Genomic DNA, 26,423 nt, shown 5'->3' with positions numbered 1-26,423 from the left:
GCAGAAATGGACAATGCACTTACTTTAGATGCCAGTCGGCAGATTTCCCTTTGTGCATCTCTCATATATAAGACTGAGTCTTTTATATGGTCTATGGTTAACAGGATCGTGTCTCTGTCTAATGTGTCAATATTTTCTGACAGTTTATCTGACCACGCAGCGGCAGCACTGCACATCCAAGCTGACGCAATAGCTGGCCTAAGTATAATGCCTGGGTGTGTATACACAGACTTCAGGATCGCCTCCTGCTTTCTATCAGCAGGTTCCTTGAGGGCGGCCGTATCCGGAGACGGTAGTGCCACCTTTTTAGACAAACGTGTGAGCACTTTATCCACTCTAGGGGGTGTTTCCCAACGTGACCTATCCTCTGGCGGGAAAGGGAACGCCATTAGTACCTTCTTAGGAATTACCAATTTTTTATCAGGGAAAGCCCACGCTTCTTCACACACTTCATTTAATTCATCTGATGGGGGAAAAACTACGGGTAGTTTTTTCTCTCCAAACATAATACCCTTTTTAGTGGTACCTGTACTTATATCAGAAATGTGTAACACCTCTTTCATTGCCTCAATCATGCAGTGAATGGCCTTAGTAGGCATTAGGTTAGACTCATCGTCGTCGACACTGGTGTCAGTATCAGTGTCAACATCTGGGTCTGCTTGTGGTAGCGGGCGTTTTAGAGCCCCTGACGACCCATGCGACGCCTGGGCAGGCACGAGCTGAGAAGTCGGCTGTCCCACATTAGGCATGTCGTCAATTTTCTTATATAAGGAGTCTATACGTGCACTCATTACTTTCCATAAGCCCATCCACTCAGGTGTCTGCCCCGCAGGGGGTGACATCCCTTCTAAAGGCATCTGCTCCGCCTCCACATCATTATCCTCATCAAACATGTCGACACAGCCGTACCGACACACCGCACACACACAAGGAATGCTCCGAATGAGGACAGGACCCACAAAAGCCCTTTGGGGGGACAGAGTGAGAGTATGCCAGCACACACCAGAGCGCTATATAATGCAGGGACTAACTGAGTTATGTCCCCTATAGCTGCTTTTTATATTATATATATATATATATATATATATATATATATTGCGCCTAAATTTAGTGCCCCCCCCCTCTGTTTTTACCCTGTTCTGAAGTGTAGACTGCAGGGGAGCCAGGGAGCTTCCTTCCAGCGGATCTGTGAAGGAGAAATGGCGCCAGTGTGTCTGAGGGAGATAGCTCCGCCCCTTTTCCGCGGCCTATTCTCCCGCTTTTTCCTGGATTCTGGCAGGGGTATTTACCACATATATAGCCTCTGGGGCTATATATTGTGGTATTTTTGCCAGCCAAGGTGTTTTTATTGCTGCTCAGGGCGCCCCCCCCCAGCGCCCTGCACCCTCAGTGACCGGAGTGTGAAGTGTGCATGAGGAGCAATGGCGCACAGCTGCAGTGCTGTGCGCTACCTTGGTGAAGACTGATGTCTTCTGCCGCCGTTTTTCCGGACCTCTTCTTGCTTCTGGCTCTGTAAGGGGGACGGCGGCGCGGCTCCGGGACCGAACACCAAGGACTGGGCCTGCGGTCGATCCCTCTGGAGCTAATGGTGTCCAGTAGCCTAAGAAGCCCAATCCGGCTGCAAGCAGGCGAGTTCGCTTCTTCTCCCCTTAGTCCCTCGCTGCAGTGAGCCTGTTGCCAGCAGGTCTCACTGAAAATAAAAAACCTAAATCTATACTTTCTTTCTAAGGGCTCAGGAGAGCCCCTAGTGTGCATCCAACCTCGGCCGGGCACGAAATCTAACTGAGGCTTGGAGGAGGGTCATAGTGGGAGGAGCCAGTGCACACCAGGTAGTCATAAATCTTTCTAGAGTGCCCAGCCTCCTTCGGAGCCCGCTATTCCCCATGGTCCTTACGGAGTTCCCAGCATCCACTAGGACGTTAGAGAAATAAAAAACCTGTAGTTGGAAAGGAAAATTATTGTTCTTGAAGGAAGATAAAGAACCCTGTAAGCCTAGAAGACAAAGTAGGAACTTCATCTGATTTCAGGAAATGCAATATTTTCAGACATGTCGATAATTCCTGGCCAAGACTGGCTTCACTGAGTTCAGCATTGTCTTAATTCACACTGCAAAAATCCTTTATCTAATGCAGTGAACGCTCCCCCGAATGCAGATGGCTGAAATAGTCTGCCTCCTAACTGGGATAAATATTGCAGTGGGGATAAATATTGTAGTGAAAGCCCTAACATTTCTCTCTGAACAGCATTTCAATAAATGTTGATTTGTGTCTATCATCCCAGTTAACCAAAGGACCGGGTATTTGCAACCATGAATGACATCACCACCTTTGTGAATACCTTGGACCTGTGCAAAAAGGAAGGACTCAGAAATGGAAAATGGGATGAGGCTGCAAACCTTAGAAGGGAATTCCCAAATAGTGACATGCAGATAAGTATTTTTGATATCTATTGATATCATAAATTCTCTTTTTTCATATCATTTGCAATATAACTTAAGTATTTTCTCTTTAATTTATCCACCCGGAGATGAAAATGCTAATATTTTAAAGGGAGAATGGGTTGGAAAGATCAGCCTGTTTTCTGAATCAGTTAAGAGGTTAGAGTAGAATCCTGACCCCCCTCTGGTCACAGGAAAGCCACCTCTGCAGAAAGCTAAGCCTGAATTGCTCCTTCTAAACCCAACAGCCCTGGCTTTTTTCCATGTCAAGTTCCGTTCTGCTTCGTATACAGACTTAGTCACACACAGATACAAAAGAGTTGCATATCAAATTGATCCTAGTCGCATCGCTACTAAAAACGCATTTTCGACCCAAAAAAAAAAAAAGATTTTACTCACCGGTAAATCTATTTCTCGTAGTCCGTAGTGGATGCTGGGGACTCTGTAAGGACCATGGGGAATAGACGGGCTCCGCAGGAGACAGGGCACTCTAAAGAAAGATTTAGTACTATCTGGTGTGCACTGGCTCCTCCCTCTATGCCACTCCTCCAGACCTCAGTTAAGGAAACTGTGGCCGGAAGAGCAGACATTATAAGGAAAGGATTTTGGAATCCCGGGTAAGACTCATTCCAGCCACACCAATCCCACCGTATAACTTGTGATACACTTATCCAGTCAACAGTATGAACAACAACAGGGCATCAAACAATGGATTCCAACATAACATAACCCATTATTAAGCAATAACTATATACACGTATTGCAGAAAGTCCGCACTAGGGACGGGCGCCCAGCATCCACTACGGACTACGAGAAATAGATTTACCGGTGAGTAAAATCTTATTTTCTCTAACGTCCTAGTGGATGCTGGGTACTCCGTAAGGACCATGGGGATTATACCAAAGCTCCCAAACGGGCGGGAGAGTGCGGATGACTCTGCAGCACCGAATGGGCAAACTCAAGGTCCTCCTCAGCCAGGGTATCAAACTTGTAGAATTTTGCAAATGTGTTTGAACCCGACCAAGTAGCAGCTCGGCAAAGCTGTAATGCCGAGACCCCTCGGGCAGCCACCCAAGAAGAGCCCACCTTCCTTGTGGAATGGGCTTTCACTGATTTTGGATGCGACAATCCAGCCGCAGAATGAGCCTGCTGAATCGTGTTACAGATCCAGCGGGCAACGGTTTGCTTTGAAGCAGGAGCACCCAACTTGTTGGGGGCATACAGGATAAACAGCGAGTCAGTTTTCCTGACTCCAGCCGTTCTGGCTACATAAATCTTCAAAGCCCTGACTACATCTAGTAACCTGGAATCCTCCAAGTCACGAGTAGCCGCAGGCACAACAATAGGTTGGTTCAAATGAAAAGATGACACCACCTTTGGCAGAAATTGGGGACGAGTCCGTAATTCTGCCCTGTCCACATGGAAAACCAGATAGGGGCTTTTATACGACAAAGCTGCCAATTCTGACACACGCCTAGCCGAAGCTAAGGCCAATAGCATGACCACCTTCCACGTGAGATACTTCAGCTCCACGGTCTTAAGTGGCTCAAACCAGTGAGATTTCAGGAAACCCAACACCACGTTGAGATCCCAAGGTGCCCCTGGTGGCACAAAAGGGGGCTAAATATGCAGCACTCCCTTAACAAACGTCTGAACTTCAGGAAGAGAAGCCAGTTCCTTTTGAAAGAAAATGGATAGGGCCGAAATCTGGACCTTTATGGATCCCAACTTCAAGCCCAGTCACTCCAGACTGTAGAAAGTGCAGAAATCTGCCCAGTTGGAATTCCTCTGTAGGGGCCTTCCTGGCCTCAAACCAAGCAACATATTTTCGCCATATGCGGTGATAATGCTTTGCTGTCACGTCCTTCCTAGCTTTTATCAGCGTAGGAATAACTTCCTCTGGAATGCCTTTTTCCGCTAGGATCCGGCGTTCAACCGCCATGCCGTCAAACTCAGCCGCGGTAAGTCTTGGAACAGGCAGGGCCCCTGTTGCAACAGGTCCTGTCTGAGAGGCAGAGGCCATGGGTCTTCTGTGAGCATTTCTTGCAGTTCCGGGTACCTAGTCCTTCTTGGCCAATCCGGAACAATGAGTATTGTTCTCACTCCTCTTCTTCTTATGATTCTCAGCACCTTGGGTATGAGAGGAAGAGGAGGAAACACATAGACCGACTGGAACACCCACGGTGTTACCAGGGCGTCCACAGCTATCGCCTGAGGGTCTCTTGACCTGGCGCAATACCTTTGTAGCTTTTTGTTGAGACGGGACGCCATCATGTCTACATGTGGCAGTTCCCATCGATTTGTAATCTGAGTGAAGACTTCGTGATGAAGTCCCCACTCTCCCGGGTGAAGGTCGTGCCTGCTGAGGAAGTCTGCTTCCCAGTTGTCCACCCCCGGAATGAACACTGCTGACAGTGCTTGCACGTGATTCTCCGCCCACCGAAGAATCCTGGTGGCTTCCGCCATCGCGACTCTGCTTCTTGTGCCGCCCTGGCGGTTTACATGAGCCACCGCGGTGATGTTGTCTGACTGAATCAGCACCGGTTGGTTGCGAAGCAGGGGCTCCGCTTGACTCAGGGCGTTGAATATGGCCCTTAGTTCCAGGATATTTATGTGCAGACAAGCCTCCTGACTTGACCACAACCCTTGGAAGTTTCTTCCCTGAGTGACTGCCCCCCACCCTCGGAGGCTCGCATCCGTGGTCACCAGGACCCAGTCCTGTATGCCGAACCTGCGGCCCTCGAGAAGGTGAGCACTCTGTAGCCACCACAGAAGAGACACCCTGGCCCTGGGGGACAGGGTGATCAGCCGATGCATCTGAAGATGCGATCCGGACCATTTGTCCAACAGATCCCATTGAAAGATCCTCGCATGGAACCTGCCGAAGGGAATGGCTTCGTACGATGCCACCATCTTTCCCAGGACTCGCGTGCAGTGATGCACCGACACCTGTTTCGGTTTTAAGAGGTCTCTGACTAGAGTCACAAGCTCTTGAGCCTTCTCCGCCGGGAGAAACACCTTCTTCTGGTCTGTGCCAAGAATCATGCCCAGAAAGGGCAGACGCGTCGTAGGAATCAGCTGCGACTTTGGGATATTCAGAATCCAGCCATGCTGTTGCAACACTTCCTGAGAGTGCGCTACGCTGATCTGCAACTGCTCCCTGGACCTCGCCTTTATGAGGAGATCGTCCAAGTATGGGATAACTGTGACTCCTTGCTTTCTCAGGATCACCATCATTTCTGCCATTACCTTGGTAAATATTCTCGGTGCCGTGGAGATCCCAAACGGCATCGTCTGGAATTGGTAATGACAGTCCTGTACCACAAATCTGAGGTACTCCTGATGAGGCGGATAAATGGGGACATGCAAGTAAGCATCCTTGATGTCCAGAGACACCATAAAATCCCCCTCTTCCAGGCTTGCAATGACCGCTCTGAGCGATTCCATTTTGAACTTGAATCTTTTCAGATAAATGTTCAGGGACTTTAAATTTAATATAGGTCCGACTGAACCGTCCGGTTTCGGTACCACAAACATTGTGGAATAGTATCCCTTTCCCTGTTGAAGAAGGGGAACCTTTACCACCACCTGCTGGAGAAATAGCTTGTGAATTGCCGCTACCACTACTTCCCTTTCTATGGGGGAAGCTGGCAGGGCCGATTTTAGGTAACGTTGAGGGGGCATCACCTCGAATTCCAGCTTGTATCCCTGAGACACAATCTGTATAGCCCAGGGATCCACCTGTGAGCGAACCCACTAGTGGCTGAAATGTCGGAGACGCGCCCCCACCGCTCCTGGCTCCATCCGTGGAGCCCCAGCGTCATGCGGTGGATTTAGTGGAAGCCGGGGAGGACTTCTGTTCCTGGGAACTAGCTGTAAGGTGCAGATTTTTTCCTCTACCCCTGCCTTTAGCAAGAAAGGAAGCACCTCTGACCTTCTTGCTTCTTTGTCCGCGAAAGGACTGCATTTGGTAATACGGTGCTTTCTTAGGTTGTGAGGGAATATATGGCAAAAAGTTTGACTTCCCAGCAGTAGCTGTGGAAACCAGGTCCGAGAGACCGTCCCCAAACAATTCCTCACCCTTGTAAGGTAACACCTCCATGTGTTTTTTGGAGTCGGCATCACCTGTCCACTGCCGAGTCCACAGGACCCTCCTGGCAGAAATTGACATTGCATTAATTCTAGATCCCAGTAGGCAAATGTCCCTCTGGGCATCCCTCATATATAAGACAGTGGGGTATATGCAATAGCGGGCGAATTCGCGGCAATTATCGCCGTTTTTTCAATTCGACCAAATTTGCCAGGTGAATTCCGGAAGGTGGCTTCCGGAATTCACCATATGCAATGAAAAACGGATTCGCCAGAGTCGCGGGCGAAAATCGGCCGATTTGGCGGATTTTGCCGCGATTTTAAAAACGGGAAAAAACGGGGAAAAACCCGAAAAAAAATGGCGTGGGGTCCCCCCTCCAAAGCATAACCAGCCTCGGGCTCATCGAGCTGGTCCTGGTTCTAAAAATGCAGGGGAAAAATCGGCCAGGGATCCCCCGTATTTTTAAAACCAGCACCGGGCTCTGCGCCTGATGCTGGTGCCAAAAATACGGGGGACAAAAAGAGTAGGGGTCCCCCGTATTTTTAACACCAGCATCGGGCTCCACTAGCTGGACAGATAATGCCACAGCCGGGGGTCACTTTTATGCCGTGCCCTGCGGCCGTGGCATCAAATATCCAACTAGTCACCCCTGGCCGGGGTACCCTGGGGGAGTGGGGACCCCTTCAATCAAGGGGTCCCCCCCCCCAGCCACCCAAGGGCCAGGGGTGAAGCCCGAGGCTGTCCCCCCCCCATCCAATGGGCTGCGGATGGGGGGGCTGATAGCCTTTGTGATAAAAAAAAAGATATTGTTTTTTCCATTAGTACTACAAGTCCCAGCAAGCCTCCCCCGCAAGCTGGTACTTGGAGAACCACAAGTACCAGCATGCGGGAGAAAAACGGGCCCGCTGGTACCTGTAGTACTACTGGGAAAAAAATACCCAAATAAAAACAGGACACACACACCGTCGACAGTAAAACTTTATTTCATACACCGACACACACATACTTACCTGTGTTGACACGCCGACTGCAACGATCACCGACGATCCGAGGGTACCTGTCAAAAAATTATACTCACCTTCCAGCGTCCAGAGGTCCAGGTCCAGAGGTAAATCCACGTACTTTGTAAAAAAAAAAAACGATCACCGAGCCATACCGGACTAGAAAGGGGTCCAATGTTTTCACATTACACTCCTTTCTCCCGAATGCCGGGACATCACGTGACTCCTGTCACTGATGTCCCTTCAGCCAATCAGGAAGCGCTACTGCCGTGGCGCTCACCTGATTGGTTGGACGCCGTCTGTACTCTGACAGCGCCTCGCAAAGCCGCTCCATTACTTTCAATGGTGGGAACTTAGCGGCTAGCGGTGAGGTCACCCGCCGGTCAGCGGCTGACCGGCGGGTGACCTCACCGCTAGCCGCTAAGTTCCCACCATTGAATATAATGGAGGGAGCTGTGCGATGCGCTGTCACAGCGATCAGCCAATCAGGTGAGCGCAACGAAGTTGCGCTTCCTGATTGGCTTAGAGACCTGTCAGTGACAGCTGTCACTGACAGGTCTTATTCGTGGAAAGGTGTCCCATGTGTCAGCATGGGACCCCTTTCAGTCCGTTTTTGGTGCGGGTAAATGCGTTTTATTTTTTTGCCAAGTACGTGGATTTATCTCTGGACCCTGGTTAAGGTGAGTATATTGAACTTTGCTTTTCAGGTATCCGTGGATTCTACAGGGAGAAGAGGACCGATGTCGGCGTGTGAACATAGGTAAGTATGTGTGTGTCGGTAGTGTGAAATAAAGTTTTACTGTCGACGGTGTGTGTGTCCTGTTTTTATTTGGGTATTTTTTTTCCAGTAGTACTACAGGTACCAGCGGGCCCGTTCTTCTCCCGCATGCTGGTACTTGTGGTTCTCCAAGTACCAGCTTGCGGGGGAGGCTTGCTGGGACTTGTAGTACTAATGGAAAAAACAATATCTTTTTTTTATCACAAAGGCTATCAGCCCCCCCATCCGCAGCCCATTGGATGGGGGGGGACAGCCTCGGGCTTCACCCCTGGCCCTTGGGTGGCTGGGGGGGGGGGACCCCTTGATTGAAGGGGTCCCCACTCCCCCAGGGTACCCCGGCCAGGGGTGACTAGTTGGATATTTAATGCCACGGCCGCAGGGCACGGCATAAAAGTGACCCCCGGCTGTGGCATTATCTGTCCAGCTAGTGGAGCCCGATGCTGGTGTTAAAAATACGGGGGACCCCTACTCGTTTTGTCCCCCGTATTTTTGGCACCAGCATCAGGCGCAGAGCCCGGTGCTGGTTTTAAAAATACGGGGGATCCCCTGTCAATTTTTCCCCCGCATTTTTAGAACCAGGACCAGCTCAATGAGCCCGAGGCTGGTTATGCTTTGGAGGGGGGACCCCACGCCATTTTTTTTCCTGATTTTACCGTTCCAGCAATAAAAAAAAAAAAAAAAAAAATTATTTTAAAAAATATATAAATAATATTTGTGCCTCCCCCCCAAAAAAAAAAAAGTACCTAATCCCTTCTAATATAAATAGATCTGCTATTCCAAAAAAAAAAAACACAAAAAAAAACATTTTTAAAATTTTTTTATTTGTTTTCACCCTCCAAAGTGTGGCGGATTGAAAATCGCGAATTTGCTGTCTAAAAGCACTGCAGGCGAATTTCCAAACTTGAATTGAATATGCTGGAGGCGAATTGCAGCATCTGTACCATTGCAGAAAAGGCGAATGCGGAAAAAGGCGAATTGAGAAAAGGCGAATTTTGACGGTCCGTTTTTTTGCGAAAAAGTACTGCACTGCATAGGCGAATTGATTTTTTGAGGCGAAAACGTTCCGGAATTCGCCTTTTTTTGAAATTCGCCCGCTATTGCATATACCCCAGTGTCTTTTATATGCCCCAGGGTCAGTATAATGGTATCCCTGTCCAAGGTATCCATTTCCTCAGACAGATTATCTGTCCACGCTGCTACAGCACTACACATCCACGCCGACGCAATTGCCGGCCTCAGTAGAGTCCCTGAATGTGTATAAACAGATTTCTGGATACTTTCCTGCTTTCTATCTGCAGGATCCTTTAGGGCGGCCGTATCCTGTGACGGCAGGGCCACCTTCTTAGATAAGCGTGTGAGAGCCTTATCTACCCTAGGGGAGGATTCCCAGCGCACCCTGTCCTCTGGCGGGAAAGGGTACGCCATAAGTAACCTTTTGGAAATCAGCACTTTCTTATCGGGAGAATCCCACGCTCTTTCACATAACTCATTTAACTCATGTGAAGGGGGAAAAGTCAACTCTTGCTTTTTCTCCCCATACATATAAACCCTCTTGTCAGGGACAGGGTTTACCTCTGATATGTGTAAAACATCCTTCATCGCTATAATCATGTAGCGGATAGCTTTTGTCATTTTCGGTTGCAATTTTGCATCATCGTCGTCGACACTGGAGTCAGAATACGTGTCGACATCTGTGTCAACCATTTTGGATAGTGGGCGCTTTTGAGACCCTGAGGGCCTCTGCGCTGTAGGATCAGGCCCAAGGTATCAGCTTTATCCAACCTTTTATGTAAGGAGTTTACATTATCATTTAACACCTTCCACATATCCATCCAATCAGGTGTCGGCACCGTCGGCGGCGACACGTCATTCAACTGCACTTGCTCTGCCTCCACATAGCCCTCTTCGTCAAACATGTCGACACACGCGTACCGACACACCACACACACAGGGGAAGCTATAAATGAGGACAGGACCCCCACAAGGCCTTTTGGAGAGACAGAGAGAGAGTATGCCAGCACACACCCCAGCGCTATATGACCCAGGAATCACACAGTAACTTTGTGTTTACCCAGTAGCTGCTGTATTATGATTAATGCGCCTAAATTTATGTGCCCCCCCTCTCTTTTTTACCCTTCTACCGTGATTCTGCTGGGGAGAGCCTGGGGAGCTTCCTCTCAGCGGAGCTGTGGAAGGAAAATGGCGCTGGTGAGTGCTGAAGAAGAAGGCCCCGCCCCCTCAGCGGCGGGCTTCTGTCCCGCGATTTTGTGTAAAATTAATGGCGGGGGCTCATGCATATAACAGTGTCCAACTGTCTATATGCAGCTTTCGCCAGGAGGTATCAATTGCTGCCCAGGGCGCCCCCCCCTGCGCCCTGCACCCTACAGTGACCGGAGTGTGTGGGTTAGTGTGGGCGCAATGGCGCACAGCTGCAGTGCTGTGCGCTACCTCATGTGAAGACAGGAGTCTTCTGCCGCTGATTTCGATGTCTTCTCTGCTTCTGCCGGCTTCTGTCTTCTGGCTCTGCGAGGGCAACGGCGCGGCTCCGGGAACGGACGACAAGGTCAGGTCCTGTGTTCGATCCCTCTGGAGCTAATGGTGTCCAGTAGCCTAAGAAGCGCAACCTAGCCGCAGTTAGTAGGTTTGCTTCTCTCCCCTCAGTCCCACGTAGCAGAGAGTCTGTTGCCGGCAGAAGCTCTCTGAAAATAAAAAACCTAACTAAAATACTTTCTTATTAGCAAGCTCAGGAGAGCTCACTAAAAGCACCCAGCTCTGTCCGGGCACAGATTCTAACTGAGGTCTGGAGGAGGGGCATAGAGGGAGGAGCCAGTGCACACCAGATAGTACTAAATCTTTCTTTAGAGTGCCTAGTCTCCTGCGGAGCCCGTCTATTCCCCATGGCCCTTACGGAGTCCCCAGCATCCACTAGGACGTTAGAGAAAAAAGAAACACTCAACACTAGCACTGTTGCACAGGATCCAACAGCTCACTTCTGCCATGCATCTCGCGCTGCATGGCATATTGAGGCTAAGTAGGGAGGACACATCTGTATTTGTGATAATACTGCTGGGATTTGGCACCCAGCCCCACCTGACACAAATTTTTATCACAAACATTTTTATGTGACACGTGATAACTTTCCTCCCATCTTTTCTTCTACCCCTTTCAGCTACAAATTACCATAGCTGCTAGTTATTCCACAGTGTTCCACATATTTCACATTTACTTTTTATTTATTTATATTTATTTATCTAACACCGGCAAATATTCCAAGTGCAAAAAAAATTAAAATGGTATTTTATTTAAAAGATATCCAAGTAAAGCATATGCATATGAGAGCAATTTATATTGAGAATGCTAGCCACCACACATTAATCTTTGTTCAAGTCCCTTATTTCACTAGCCTTATTTCACTAGTGGAGTCATCTTAACAAATTATTCAAATGATACATCATTTTCTCTATAAATCCCATTTTTAAACTCCAGTATAGACCCCCCTTTTCCTTCCACAGCATTAACAACAGACAAAAAGGTAAGAGGGCCCTGCCCGCACACTTATAATATATAGTATCCATGTTTCATTTGTTCCAAATTTGCAAGTCTTTAAAATGTAAATAAATGAACTTGACAATTTCCTCATCTATTTTTTTAATATCATCCTCCATTGTGCTATAACATAAGAGTACAAGGTGAAGACCTGTTTTGCACATGATATGGGTTGTGTTAACAGAAGAAAGTTTGTGTTCCAGTCTAAGGGCAAGATTTATCAAACCTTCTAAAGAAGAGAAGTTGCCCCCAGCAGCCAATCAACTTCTAGATATAATTTATCTACTATAACTATGCTTTATAAATTATAGGGATGGATTAGTTGCTATGGTCATCTTCTCCACCTGTCCCAGTTAGAAGGTTTGGTATATTTCCCATGGAGTCAGAACATATTTTCTAGATTTGTCCTCTGTCTTAGAAAGAATAAAGGTATTGCTTTACGTTGAAATTAAAGGTTCTTAGCTTTAATGATTTAACAGTATGTTCAGAGTCAAATACTAAGAATTGCATGCAATATTGGAGTACATTCATTACTATTTTAGCTCAGTGTGTAAATCCAGAAATGCATATTTAATAGTAATGCATAAACATTCAGCACAATCTTATAGCCCCTTTACTGTATTACTCCATTCTTAAATCCCTTTTAAATATAAACTCCCAATGAGATTTAGACCTCCAACTAAGCGCCCCTTCGGTACCTCTTAAGAGATTCTACAGTTGTATCAAGTACATCTTGTCTTGCTTGCAGCTGATGGAGAAACGTCAATATTTTCTGCAGGTCATCTGGTCCTGTTTTACCATCTTCAATTTGAAGAACAGGAATCTAGCAGGAAGTTATTGTACTTTGTTAGCACAGTTCTCATATCCAAGATGTTCGAGCTTAAAAAATACAATTAGCTTTAAAGATTTATGAGTACCATTACATGCATTGCTGAATTTCACATATGTGGGCCTACCAAACCAATAATAGAAAGACCATATATAATACTTGTATATAAAAATTTTGGCGTACATACATTTTAGACAGACAGTGGATTATTGATAGACTGTATGGGACTAAACAGCAATATAATGTGTATGATGAATACTATGATAAGTTACATGTGTAAGAAGGAAGAATATGTGTATTCCCAGAATAAAATTAAACTGGAGGCTAACAAGCAGTTTGACATCTGGGACATACATATTCTACAGTCTGCTCCCATGTTAAGCAGCCCCTTTGGGAATCAATTAAAAAGATGCTCCTAAAACTGACTGTCAGAGGTAAATTATTAAGTTGCATTTACTAAGTGGAGCTTTTCAAAGCCACGCATCTTTGCTAGTTTTAGCTATGGATTTAAAAGGCAATAATATTAAATACAAAATTATGCGTGTTTTGTATTTAACATTCTTGCCCCTTTAAATCCAGCGACTGAAACCACCAAAGATGCAGAAGATTTGAACAGTGCTGCTTAGTAAATTTGTCCTTGAACTCCAAGGTGTACTAGTAAACATTTGACTACACTGAGGAATGCCATCAGGAAATCATGTCACCTATTATACAGGGTAATTTCCAAACACAACAGGTAACCCCACCAAGCCTTGGCCATTCAAATTATGGAGGTTTGTCTACTGGGTGGAAACTGTTCATTAAGCAAATTGCTCCATTATTAACTCCATTTCATCAGGGCACGACAACTTAACTGGAGTTTTAACAAATAACAATCTAAACCCACCTGGAAAGGAAAAATAAGAATTTACTCACCGGTAATTCTATTTCTCGTAGTCCGTAGTGGATGCTGGGAACTCCGTAAGGACCATGGGGAATAGCGGGCTCCGAAGGAGGCTGGGCACTCTAGAAAGATCTTAGACTACCTGGTGTGCACTGGCTCCTCCCACTATGACCCTCCTCCAAGCCTCAGTTAGGTACTGTGCCCGGACGAGCGTACACAATAAGGAAGGATTTTGAATCCCGGGTAAGACTCATACCAGCCACACCAATCACACCGTACAACTCGTGATATGAAACACAGTTAACAGTATGAAACAATAGAGCCTCTCAACAGATGGCTCAACAATAACCCGATTTAGTTAACAATAACTATGTACAAGTATTGCAGATAAACCGCACTTGGGATGGGCGCCCAGCATCCACTACGGACTACGAGAAATAGAATTACCGGTGAGTAAATTCTTATTTTCTCTGACGTCCTAGTGGATGCTGGGAACTCCGTAAGGACCATAGGGATTATACCAAAGCTCCCAAACGGGCGGGAGAGTGCGGATGACTCTGCAGCACCGAATGAGAGAACTCCAGGTCCTCCTCAGCCAGGGTATCAAATTTATAGAATTTTGCAAACGTGTTTGCCCCTGACCAAGTAGCAGCTCGGCAAAGTTGTAAAGCCGAGACCCCTCGGGCAGCCGCCCAAGATGAGCCCACCTTCCTTGTGGAATGGGCATTGACAGATTTTGGCTGTGGCAGGCCTGCCACAGTATGTGCAAGCTGAATTGTACTACAAATCCAACGAGCAATAGTCTGCTTAGAAGCAGGAGCACCCAGCTTGTTGGGTGCATACAGGATAAACAGCGAGTCAGATTTTCTGACTCCAGCCGTCCTGGAAACATATATTTTCAGGGCCCTGACAACGTCTAGCAACTTGGAGTCCTCCAAATCCTTAGTAGCCGCAGGCACCACAATAGGCTGGTTCAGGTGAAACGCTGATACCACCTTAGGGAGAAACTGGGGACGAGTCCTCAATTCTGCCCTATCCATATGGAAAATCAGATAAGGGCTTTTATATGATAAAGCCGCCAACTCTGACACTCGCCTGGCTGAAGCCAAGGCCAATAACATGACCACTTTCCACGTGAGATATTTCAGATCCACGGTTTTTAGTGGCTCAAACCAATGTGATTTTAAGAAACTCAACATCACGTTGAGATCCCAAGGTGCCACAGGAGGCACAAATGGGGGCTGAATATGCAGCACTCCTTTCACAAATGTCTGAACTTCAGGTACTGAAGCTAGTTCTTTTTGAAAGAAAATTGACAGAGCCGAGATCTGTACCTTAATGGAGCCCAGTTTTAGGCCCATATTCACTCCTGCTTGCAGGAAATGCAGAAATCGACCTAGTTGAAATTCCTCTGTTGGGGCCTTTTTGGCCTCGCACCATGCAACATATTTCCGCCATATGCGGTGATAATGCTTTGCCGTAACATCTTTCCTGGCTTTAATAAGCATAGGAATGACTTCCTCCGGAATGCCCTTTTCCTTCAGGATCCGGCGTTCAACCGCCATGCCGTCAAACGCAGCCGCGGTAAGTCTTGGAACAGACAGGGGCCCTGCTGCAGCAGGTCCTGTCTGAGCGGCAGAGACCACGGGTCCTCTGAGATCATCTCTTGAAGTTCCGGGTACCACGCTCTTCTCTGCCAATCCGGAACCACGAGAATTGTGTTTACTCCTCGCTTTCTTATTATTCTCAATACCTTTGGTATGAGAGGTAGAGGAGGGAACACATAAACTGACCGGTACACCCACGGTGTCACTAGAGCGTCCACAGCTATCGCCTGAGGGTCTCTTGACCTGGCGCAATACTTCTCTAGTTTTTTGTTTAGGCGGGACGCCATCATGTCCACCTGTGGACGACCCCATTGATTTACAATCATTTGGAAGACTTCTGGATGAAGTCCCCACTCTCCCGGGTGGAGGTCGTGCCTGCTGAGAAAGTCTGCTTCCCAGTTGTCCACTCCCGGGATGAACACTGCTGACAGTGCTAGTACATGATTCTCCGCCCATCGGAGAATTTTTGTGGCTTCTGCCATCGCCGTCCTGCTTCTTGTGCCGCCCTGTCGATTCACATGGGCGACTGCCGTGATGTTGTCTGACTGGATCAGCACCGGCTGGTGTAGGAGCAGGGATTTTGCTTGACTTAGGGCATTGTAAATGGCCCTTAGTTCCAGAATATTTATGTGAAGGGCAGTCTCCTGACTTGACCATAGTCCTTGGAAATTTCTTCCCTTTGTGACTGCCCCCCAGCCTCGTAGGCTGGCATCCGTGGTCACCAGGACCCAGTCCTGTATGCCGAATCTGCGGCCCTCCAGAAGATGAGCACTGTGCAGCCACCACAGAAGAGACACCCTGGTTCGTGGAGACAGGGTTATTAAACGATGCATCTGAAGATGCGATCCGGACCACTTGTCCAACAGGTCCCACTGAAAAATTCTGGCATGGAACCTGCCGAATGGAATTGCTTCGTAAGAAGCTACCATCTTTCCCAGGACCCGCGTGCAGTGATGCACCGATACCTGTTTTGGTTTTAGGAGGTCTCTGACTAGAGAAGACAACTCCCTGGCTTTCTCCTCCGGGAGAAACCCTTCTTTTTTTTTTTTTTTTGGGCCGTGTCCAGAATCATTCCCAGGAACATTAGACGTGTCGTGGGGACCAGCTGTGACTTTGGGATATTCAGAATCCAACCGTGCTGGCTCAGCACTTCCTGAGATAGTGCTACTCCCACTAACAACTGTTCCTTGGATCGTGCCTTTATTAGGAGATCGTCCAAGTATGGGATAATTAAAACTCCCTTTTTTCGAAGGAGTATCATCATTTCCGCCACATAACCTTGGTAAATACCCTCGGTGCCGTGGAGAGTCCAAACGGCAGCGTCTGGAATTGGTAATGGCAATCCTGTACCACAAATCTGAGGTACTCCTGGTGAGAATTGTAAATGGGGACATGCAGGTAAGCATCCTTGATGTCCAGGGATACCATGTAATCCCCCTCGTCCAGGCTTGCAATAACCGCCCTGAGCGATTCCATCTTGAACTTGAATTTTTTTATGTACGTGTTCAAGGATTTCAAATTTAAAATGGGTCTCACCGAACCGTCCGGTTTCGGCACCACAAATAGTGTGGAATAGTAACCCCGGCCTTGTTGAAGTAGGGGTACCTTGATTATCACCTGCTGGGAATACAGCTTGTGAATCGCTGCTAGCACCGCCTCCCTGTCTGAGGGAGCAATCGGCAAGGCGGATTTTAGGAAACGGCGGGGTGGAGTCGCCTCGAATTCCAGCCTGTATCCCTGAGATACTATTTGAAGGATCCAAGGATCCACCTGTGAGCGAGCCCACTGATCGCTGAAATTCCTGAGGCGGGCCCCCACCGTACCTGGCTCCGCCTGTGAAGCCCCACCGTCATGCGGCAGACTTGGAAGAGGAAGCGGGGGAGGACTTTTGTTCATGGGAACCTGCTGTTTGCTGCAGCCTTTTCCCTCTGCCTCTGCCTCTTGACAGAATCTCCTGTCCACTGGCGAGTCCATAAGCATCTCCTAGCAGAGATGGATAATGCACTTACTTTAGATGCCAGCCGGCAGATTTCCCTCTGTGCATCTCTCATGTATAAGACTGAGTCTTTGATATGGTCAATTGTTAGCAGGATCGTGTCTCTGTCTAACGTGTCAATATCTTCTGACAGTTTATCTGACCACGCAGCGGCAGCACTGCACATCCATGCTGACGCAATAGCTGGTCTGAGTATAATGCCTGAGTGTGTATATACAGACTTCAGGATCGCCTCCTGCTTTCTATCAACAGGTTCCTTAAGGGCGGCCGTATCCTGGGACGGTAGTGCCACCTTTTTAGACAAACGTGTGAGCGCTTTATCCACCTTCGGTGGTGTTTCCCAACGTAACCTATCCTCTGGCGGAAAGGGAACGCCATTAGTAGCTTCTTAGGAATTACCAATTTCTTATCAGGGGAAGCCCACGCTTCTTCACACACTTCATTTAATTCATCTGACGGGGGAAAAACTACAGGTAGTTTTTTCTCCCCAAACATAATACCCTTTTTTGTGGTACCTGGATGTAAATCAGAAATATTTAACACCTCTTTCATTGCCTCAATCATGCAGTGAATGGCCTTAACGGGCATTAAATTTGACTCATCGTCGTCGACACTGGTGTCAGTATCCGTGTCGACATCTACTTGCGCCACCTGAGATAGCGGGCGTTTCAGAGCCCATGATGACTTTTGAGACACCTGGACAGGCACGAGCTGAAGACTCGGCTGTCCCACAGTCGGCATGTCGTCAAATTTTTTATGTAAGGAGTCTATACGTGCACTCATTTCCTGCCATAATACCATCCACTCAGGTGTCTGACCCCCCCAGGGGGTGACATCCCTGCTAAAGGCATCTGCTCCCCCTCCACATCATTATCCTCCTCAAACATGTCGACACAGCCGTACCGACACACTCCACACACACAGGGAATGCTCCAACAGAGGACAGGACCCACAAAAGCCCTTTGGGGGGACAGAGTAAGAGTATGCCAGCACACACCAGAGCGCTATATATATACAGGGACTAACTGAGTTATGTCCCTAATAGCTGCTTTTCAATATAATATACTGTATACTGTGCCAATTTTAATGCCCCCCCTCTCTTTTCCCTCTTACTGTACTGTAGAATTGCAGGGAAGAGCCAGGGAGCTTCCTTCCAACCGAGCTGTGAGGGAAAAATGGCGCCAGTGTGCTGAGGAGATAGGCTCCGCCCCTTTTTCGCGGCGTATTCTCCCGCTTTTTATGGGATTCTGGCAGGGGTATTTACCTCATATATAGCCCCAGGGGCTATATATTGAGGTATTTTAGCCAGCCAAGGTGTTTTTATTGCTGCCTCAGGGCGCCCCCCCCCAGCGCCCTGCACCCTCAGTGACCGGAGTGTGAAGTGTGTATAAGGAGCAATGGCGCACAGCTGCAGTGCTGTGCGCTACCTTGGTGAAGACAGGATGTCTTCATGCCGCCGATTTTTCGGACCATCTTCTTGCTTCTGGCTCTGTAAGGGGGACGGCGGCGCGGCTCCGGGACCGAACATCAAGGCTGGGCCTGCGGTCGATCCCTCTGGAGCTAATGGTGTCCAGTAGCCTAAGAAGCCCAATCCGGCTGCAAGCAGGCGAGTTCGCTTCTTCTCCCCTTAGTCCCTCGCTGCAGTGAGCCTGTTGCCAGCAGGTCTCACTGAAAATAACAAATTCTAAGACTATAACTTTCTAAGAGCTCAGGAGAGCCCCTAGTGTGCATCCAACCTCGGCCGGGCACGAAATCTAACTGAGGCTTGGAGGAGGGTCATAGTGGGAGGAGCCAGTGCACACCAGGTAGTCTAAGATCTTTCTAGAGTGCCCAGCCTCCTTCGGAGCCCGCTATTCCCCATGGTCCTTACGGAGTTCCCAGCATCCACTAGGACGTCAGAGAAACAATTTGTGAAGGTGTCAAGCCCCACAACAGGGTTCTTCAGTGATTATCATTTTTCCCAACCATGCGTCACTTTAACATTTTCACACATTATAGTGATGTTAGGTATTCGGGTATAACTTACAGATAACAGTTCCAAAGAGTTAAAGGTACAACTCATACATGCAACATGCATAAATTAGTAGTACTTAATTTACTTCCAGCAGGCACCACCAGTGCACTGTTTGCTTCATAAGACTGGTAAGACATTAGTAAGTGTATATAAAGATCCACACAATGCTATGCAAGGGAGAAATAGATCTCTTGCCCCAAGTGTCTGAAACGTTAGGCATAGTCATTACAATAAGCCAAAGGGGTGTGACTTTTCACAGCAGAACAGTGATTTTGATTCTTAGTACTGCATTTGGATGGTTAGACATCAACAACAGGACACATGTAGGTGCATGTAATTAGAACAAGGGTTCTTTTCTTGCCCATCAAACAAGAAAAAAAAAAAAAAAAAAAAATAAGATTTTACTTACCGGTAAATCTATTTCTCGTAGTCCGTAGAGGATGCTGGGACTCCGTAAGGACCATGGGAAATAGACGGGCTCCGCAGGAGATAGGGCACATTAAGAAAGCCTTGGACTCTGGGTGTGCACTGGCTCCTCCCTCTATGCCCCTCCTCCACACCTCAGTTAGGGAAACTGTGCCCAGAGGAGATGGACAGTACGAGGAAGGATTTTTGTAAATCTAAGGGCGAGATTCATACCAGCCACACCAATCACACCGTATAACTTGTGATAAACTTACCCAGTTAGCAGTATGAACAACAACATAGCCACGGTTCCACCGAAAAACTATAACATAACCCTTATGTAAGCAATAACTATATACAAGTCTTGCAGAAGAAGTCCGCACTTGGGAGGGGCGCCCAGCATCCTCTACGGACTACGAGAAATAGATTTACCGGTAAGTAAAATCTTATTTTCTCTAACGTCCTTGAGGATGCTGGGACTCCGAAAGGACCATGGGGATTATACCAAAGCTCCCAAACGGGCGGGAGAGTGCAGATGACTCTGCAGCACCGATTGAGCAAACAGGAGGTCCTCCTCAGCCAGGGTATCAAACTTATAGAACTTTGCAAAGGTGTTTGTCCCCGACCAAGTAGCTGCTCGGCACAACTGTAATGCCGAGACCCCTCGAGCAGCCGCCCAGGAAGAGCCCACTTTCCTAGTGGAGTGGGCCTTAACCGATTTCAGTACGGCAATCCTGCCGTATAATGCGCCTGCTGAATCGTGTTACAGATCCAGCAAGCAATAGTCTGCTTTGAAGCAGGAGCGCCAACCTTGTTGGCCGCATACAGAACGAACAAAGCTTCAGTCTTCCTGATTCTAGCCGTTCTGGTCACATAAATCTTCAAAGCCCTGACTACATCCAGGGACTCGGAATCCTCCAAGTCCCGTGTAGCCACAGGCACGACAATAGGTTGGTTCACATGAAAAGATGAGACCACTTTTGGCAGAAAGTGAGGGCGAGTCCTCAACTCTGCCCTATACACGTGAAAAACCAAGTATGGGCTTTTATGTGATAAAGCCGCCAATTCGGAAACACGTCTTGCCGAAGCTAACGCCAACAACATGACCACTTTCCACGTGAGGTATTTCAACTCCACATTTTTGAGTGGTTCAAACCAAGGTGACTCGAGGAAACGTAACACCACGTTAAGATCCCAAGGCACCACCGGAGGCACAAAGGGAGGCTGAATATGCAGCACTCCCTTCACAAAGGTCTGTACTTCAGGAATAGAGGCCAATTCTCTTTGAAAGAAAATGGATAAGGCCGAAATCTGGACCTTTATGGACCCTAATTTTAGGCCCAAAGTCACTCCTGTTTGAAGGAAGTGAAGTAGACGGCCCAAATTGGAACTCCTCCGTAGGAGCAGCTCTGGCCTCACACCAAGAAACATATTTCCGCCATATACGGTGATAATGTTTTAACGTCACGTCTTTCCTAGCCTTGATCAGGGAAGGAATGACTTCCTCCGGAATCCCTTTTTCCGCTAGGTCGGCGTTCAACCGCCATGCCGTCAAACGCAGCCGCAGTAAGTCTTGGAACAGACAGGGCCTCTGCAGCAGCAGGTCATGCCTTAGAGGAAGAGGCCACGGATCCCCTGCGAGCAACTCTTGCAGCTCCGGATACCAAGTCCTCCGTGGCCAATCCGGAACAATGAGTATTGTTCTGACCCTGCTTCTTCGTACTATTCTCAACACCTTGGGTATGAGAGGCAGAGGAGGAAACACATAGACCGATCTAAACACCCATGGTGTCACCAGAGCGTCTACCGCTACCGCCTGAGGGTCCCTTGACCTGGCGCAATACCGCTTTAGCTTTTTGTTGAGACGGGATGCCATCATGTCGATTTGAGGCAGTCCCCAACGATCCGTGATCTGTGCGAAGACTTCTTGATGAAGTCCCCTCTCTCCCGGATGCAGGTCGTGCCTGCTGAGGAAGTCCGCCTCCCAGTTGTCCACCCCTGGGATGAACACCGCTGACAGCGTGCTTACATGGCCTTCCGCCCAGCGTAGAATCCTGGTCGCTTCTGCCATGGCCATTCTGCTCCTTGTTCCGCCTTGGCGGTTTATATGAGCCACTGCCGTGACATTGTCTGACTGAATCAGAACCGATTTTCTCCGAAGCAATTCCTCCGCTGACGCAGGGTGTTGTATATGGCCCTCAACTCCAGGACGTTGATGTGGAGACAAGACTCTGGGCTTGACCAGAGACCTTGGAAATTTCTTCCCAGCGTCACTGCTCCCCAGCCTCTGAGGCTTGCGTCCGTGGTCACCAGGACCCAGTCCTGAATGCCGAACCTGCGACCTTCTAGTAGGTGAGCACTGTTCAGCCACCACAGGAGAGATACCCTGGTCCTGGGAGACAGGGTGATCCTTTGATGCATTTGTAAATGGGACCCGGACCACTTGTCCAAGAGGTCCCATTGAAAAGTCCTCGCATGGAACCTGCCGAAAGGGATGGCCTCGTATGAAGACACCATCTTCCCCAGGACCCGCGTGCAATGATGCACTGAAACCTTTTTTGGTTTTAATAGGTTCCTAACCATGGCTATGAGTTCCTGAAACTTTTCGATCGGAAGAAAAACCTTTTTCTGGTCTGTGTCTAGAATCAGCCCCAAAAAGGTCTAGGGACTAGCTGGGACTTCGGTATATTGAGAATCCAGCCGTGTATCTGCAACGTCTTCATGGACAGAGACACGCTGTCCAGCAACCTCTCCCGAGATCTCGCCTTTATGAGGAGATCGTCCAAGTATGGGATAATTGTGACCCCCTGCCTGCGCAGGAGCACCATCATTTCCGCCATTACCTTGGTGAAAATTCTCGGGGCCGTGGAAAGCCCAAACGGCAACGTCTGAAATTGGTAGTGACAGTCCTGCACAGCAAATCTCAGGAACGCCTGATGCGGGGGGAATATCGGAACAAGAAGGTAAGCATCCTTTATGTCCAGGGACACCATCCAATCCCCCCCCTCCAGGCTGGCGATGACCGCCCTGAGTGATTCCATTTTGAACTTGAACCTCTTCAAGTACAGGTTCAGAGATTTCAGGTTTAAAATGGGTCTGACCGAACCGTCCGGTTTCGGGACCACAAACAGGGTTGAGTAATATCCCTCTCCTTGCTGGAGATGAGGAACTTTGACAATCACCTGTTGAATATACAATTTTTGGATTGCTGCCAACACTAGCTCCCTCTCTGACGGGGAAGCCGGCAGAGCCGATTTGAAAAACCGGCGAGGAGGCAAGTCTTCGAATTCCAGCCTGTATCCCTGAGAAACAATCTCTAATGCCCAGGGATCCACCTGCGAGTGAACCCAGACGTGGCTGAAAAACCGAAGACGAGCCCCCACCAGATCTGCCTCCCCTCGGAAAGCCCCAGCGTCATGCGGTGGACTTTGCAGACGGAGGGGAGGACTTCTGCTCTTGGGAACTAGCTGTGTGCAGCTTTTTCCCCCTGCCTTTCCCTCTGGCAACAAAGGATGATCCACGTACCTTCATGTTTTTATTGGAACGAAAGGACTGCATTTGATAATGAGGTGCCTTTTTTGTATGCTGCGGGGGGACATAAGGTAAGAAATTTGACTTACCAGCCGTAGCCGTAGAGACAAGATCCGAGAGGCCGTCGCCAAACAACTCCACCCCTTTGTAAGGCAAGGACTCCATATGCCGCTTTGAATCGGCATCTCCCGTCCACTGTCGGGTCCACAAGAGCCGCCTAGCAGAAATAGACATAGCATTTATTCTGGAGCTTAATAAACAAATGTCTCTCTGAGCATCCCTCATATACAAGGCAGCATCTCTGATATGCTCTATGGTCATTTGAATGGCGTCCCTATCTAAGGTGTCAATTTCCGTAGATAAGGAATCTGCCCATGCCACAACCGCACTACAAACCCAGGCCGACGCCATAGCCAGTCGAGCAATAGTACCGGAATGATTGTAAATGTGCTTTAAGGTAATTTCCTGCCTGCGATCAGCAGGTTCCTTGAGGGAAGCCGTATCCTGAGAAGGCAGTGCCACCTTTTTGGACAAACGTGTCAGCGCCTTGTCAACTTTTGGCGAAGATTCCCAGCGTATCCTATCAGTTTGTGGAAAAGGATACGCCATGAGAATCCTTTAGGGAACTTGTGGTCTCCTATCCGGAGATTCCCAAGCCTTTTCGCACAAGTCACTTAATTCAAATGAGGATGGGAAAGTGACTTCAGGCTTTTTCCCTTTATACATGTGTACCCTCGTGTCAGGGACAGGGGGTTCCTCAGTAATATGCAAAACCTCTTTAATGGCAATAATCATGTACCGTATACCCTTAGCCACCTTCGGCTGTAATTTTGCATCTTCATAGTCGACACTAGAGTCAGTATCTGTGTCGGTATCTGTGTCATCGATCTGGGATATGGTGAGCTTCTGAGACCCCAAAGGACCTGGCGCCCCAGGGACAGGCATGGACTGGCTACCTGACTGATCCCTAGCTTCTGCCTTGTCTAATCTTTTATGCAATAGATTGACATTTGCATTCAAGACATTCAGCATATCCACCCATTCCGGTGTCGGCGTTGCAGACGGCGACCTGACATTCAAGCACTCCCCCTCCACATTAAGTGAACCTTCCTCGTCAAACATGCGTACCGACACACTTCACACACACACAGGGAACCCCTTTCCTGAAGACAGTATCCCTGTCAAGGCCCTTTGGAGAGACAGAGAGAGAGTATGCCAGCACACACCCCAGCGCAATAACCCTGGAGACCAACACAAAATGTTTTTCCCCAGCAGCGCTGTATAATATGTAAACCGCCAATTATGTGACCCCCCCCCCCCCTCTTTTAAGCACCCTTTCACCGTGTGTAAGCAGGGGAGAGTCCGGGGAGCTTCCTCTCAGCAGTGCTGTGGAGAGAAAATGGCGCTGGTGAGTGCTGAGGGAGAAGCCCAGCACCCTCGGCGGCGGGCTTCTGTCCCGCTCAAACTTAGTAAAATCTGGCGGGGGCTCTTTTATATACATGTACAGAGCCCACCTGTACATGTATATAGTCTTTTTGCCATGCAGAGGTTTATATTGCTGCCCAGGGCGCCCCCCCCTGCGCCCTGCACCCTTACAGTGACCGGAGTATGTGAGGTGTATGGGAGCAATGACGAACAGCTGCAGTGCTGTGCGTTACCTCAGTGAAGCTGAAGGCTTCTGCCGCCTGACGACTTCTGTACTTCTAGCTCTGTGAGGAGAATGGAGGCGCGGCTCCGGGGGTGGACGCCCAGTAAGAACCTGCGTTCACCCCCTCTGGAGCTAATGGTGTCCAGTACCCGAGGAAGCAGAGCCTATCTTTGACAAGAAGGTCTGCTCCTCTCTCCTCAGTCCCTCGATGCAGGGAGCCTGTTGCCAGCAGTGCTCCCTGTGAAAAAGTAGTAAAAAGGTAGAAAAAAAAAATCCAAACAAAAATGCTTCTAGGCAGAGAACTCTGGAGAGCTCTCTGCAGTGCACCCATCTTGCTCTGGGCACAGTGTAAAACTGAGGTCTGGAGGAGGGGCATAGAGGGAGGAGCCAGTGCACACCCAGAGTCCAAAGCTTTCTTAAAGTGCCCTATCTCCTGCGGAGCCCGTCTATTCCCCCATGGTCCTTACGGAGTCCCAGCATTCTAAAGGACGTTAGAGAAAGAGAAAATATTAAAAGCATATTACAATTACCTCCCATTACACTTTAGTCAAGATTCTGCTTATCACAATTCACGGTCTACGGATGGCTAAAGAAAGTGGCTTCCTAACAATGATAATGCTTTTTGGCTTCGCCTTTGCAAAGGCTGTATACTAACTGGGCCAACATTTTAGACAAGAGTGGTTTTCCTAGCCCACAAGCTCCAAGGCCATCTTGGCAAATCCAAAATAGCAGCCCATGAAAGCCAGGATGGATGTCAAATGTAGATCGGGCCGACTGGGTCAAACTCCACTTTGTAACATGCTCTCATCACAAATCTGGCGATCAGCTTTCCTGGTAGCTTTAGTGTAGGGTAGCAATCTGCCAATTTTCTACCAGGCAAACTCCTACTTGAATGGTAAACAAAAATGGCAGAAGTGGGCATTAATCTTAATGCCTTTGTGTTCTTAATGATGGAAGGTCCCCTCGGAGAGTGGCAGCACTTCAAAGTGTGCGTTTCTGACTGGTCATATCAGATACGACCATGTCAGGGAAAGCCCAGCCTGGCTTTGCCTAATCTGATGTGACCATACCACGTAAGTGGGTTAAGTTGTAAGGTACACTGTGGTGAGAGGGGCCTCTAATTATTACTAATATTCTAGGCCAACCTGTGGCTCTCCAGCTGTTGTGAAACTACACAACCCAGCATGCCCTGCCGGTTTTAGCATTCCCTAATAGCAAAACTGTGGCAGGGCATGCTGGCACTTGTAGTTTCACAACAGCTGGAGGTTGGGCAGGCATTTTCTAGCCTCTATAAAGGAGACTTGAAGTCAGAGAGCTGATTGTCTCCTCAGTGCATAGGCTTTTTGAGATAACCGGTATCATTCATTAATTTTGGTACGGGACCAACATTTTGTTTTTTGCACACTTGGTTAACGTTTATATGTCGTTGCATACAAATGGATAAGGAAACACCACTGTTTTTCAGATTGCTGGATCCTGATGTGGTTAAAATAAGATTTTAAACCTACCGGTAAATCTTTTTCTCCTAGTCCGTAGAGGATGCTGGGGACTCAGTAAGGACCATGGGGTATAGACGGGCTCCGCAGGAGACATGGGCACCTAAAAGAACTTTCTAGTATGGTGTGCACTGGCTCCTCCCTCTATGCCCCTCCTCCAGA

The 26,423-nt window shown here is 48.3% G+C and overlaps 1 protein-coding gene across 2 annotated transcripts in view; it reads right to left on the bottom strand.

Moving 5' to 3' along the window:
* LOC134909888 (heat shock factor protein 2-like) overlaps positions 1–26,423 on the bottom strand; it is a 333,359-nt gene that overhangs the window by 182,781 nt on the left and 124,155 nt on the right. For both annotated transcript variants that reach the window (XM_063917241.1, XM_063917242.1), the window contains exon 5: positions 12,551–12,675. In XM_063917241.1, coding sequence (XP_063773311.1) covers positions 12,551–12,675 — 125 coding nt within the window. The remainder of the gene's footprint in view (positions 1–12,550; positions 12,676–26,423) is intronic.

This window comes from Pseudophryne corroboree, chromosome 4 (genome assembly GCF_028390025.1).
Source record: "Pseudophryne corroboree isolate aPseCor3 chromosome 4, aPseCor3.hap2, whole genome shotgun sequence".
In the NCBI taxonomy this organism is placed as follows: Eukaryota; Metazoa; Chordata; class Amphibia; order Anura; family Myobatrachidae; genus Pseudophryne; species Pseudophryne corroboree.
Note: the sequence above shows the minus strand (reverse complement) of the source record. Positions and strands in the feature narration are given on the sequence as shown.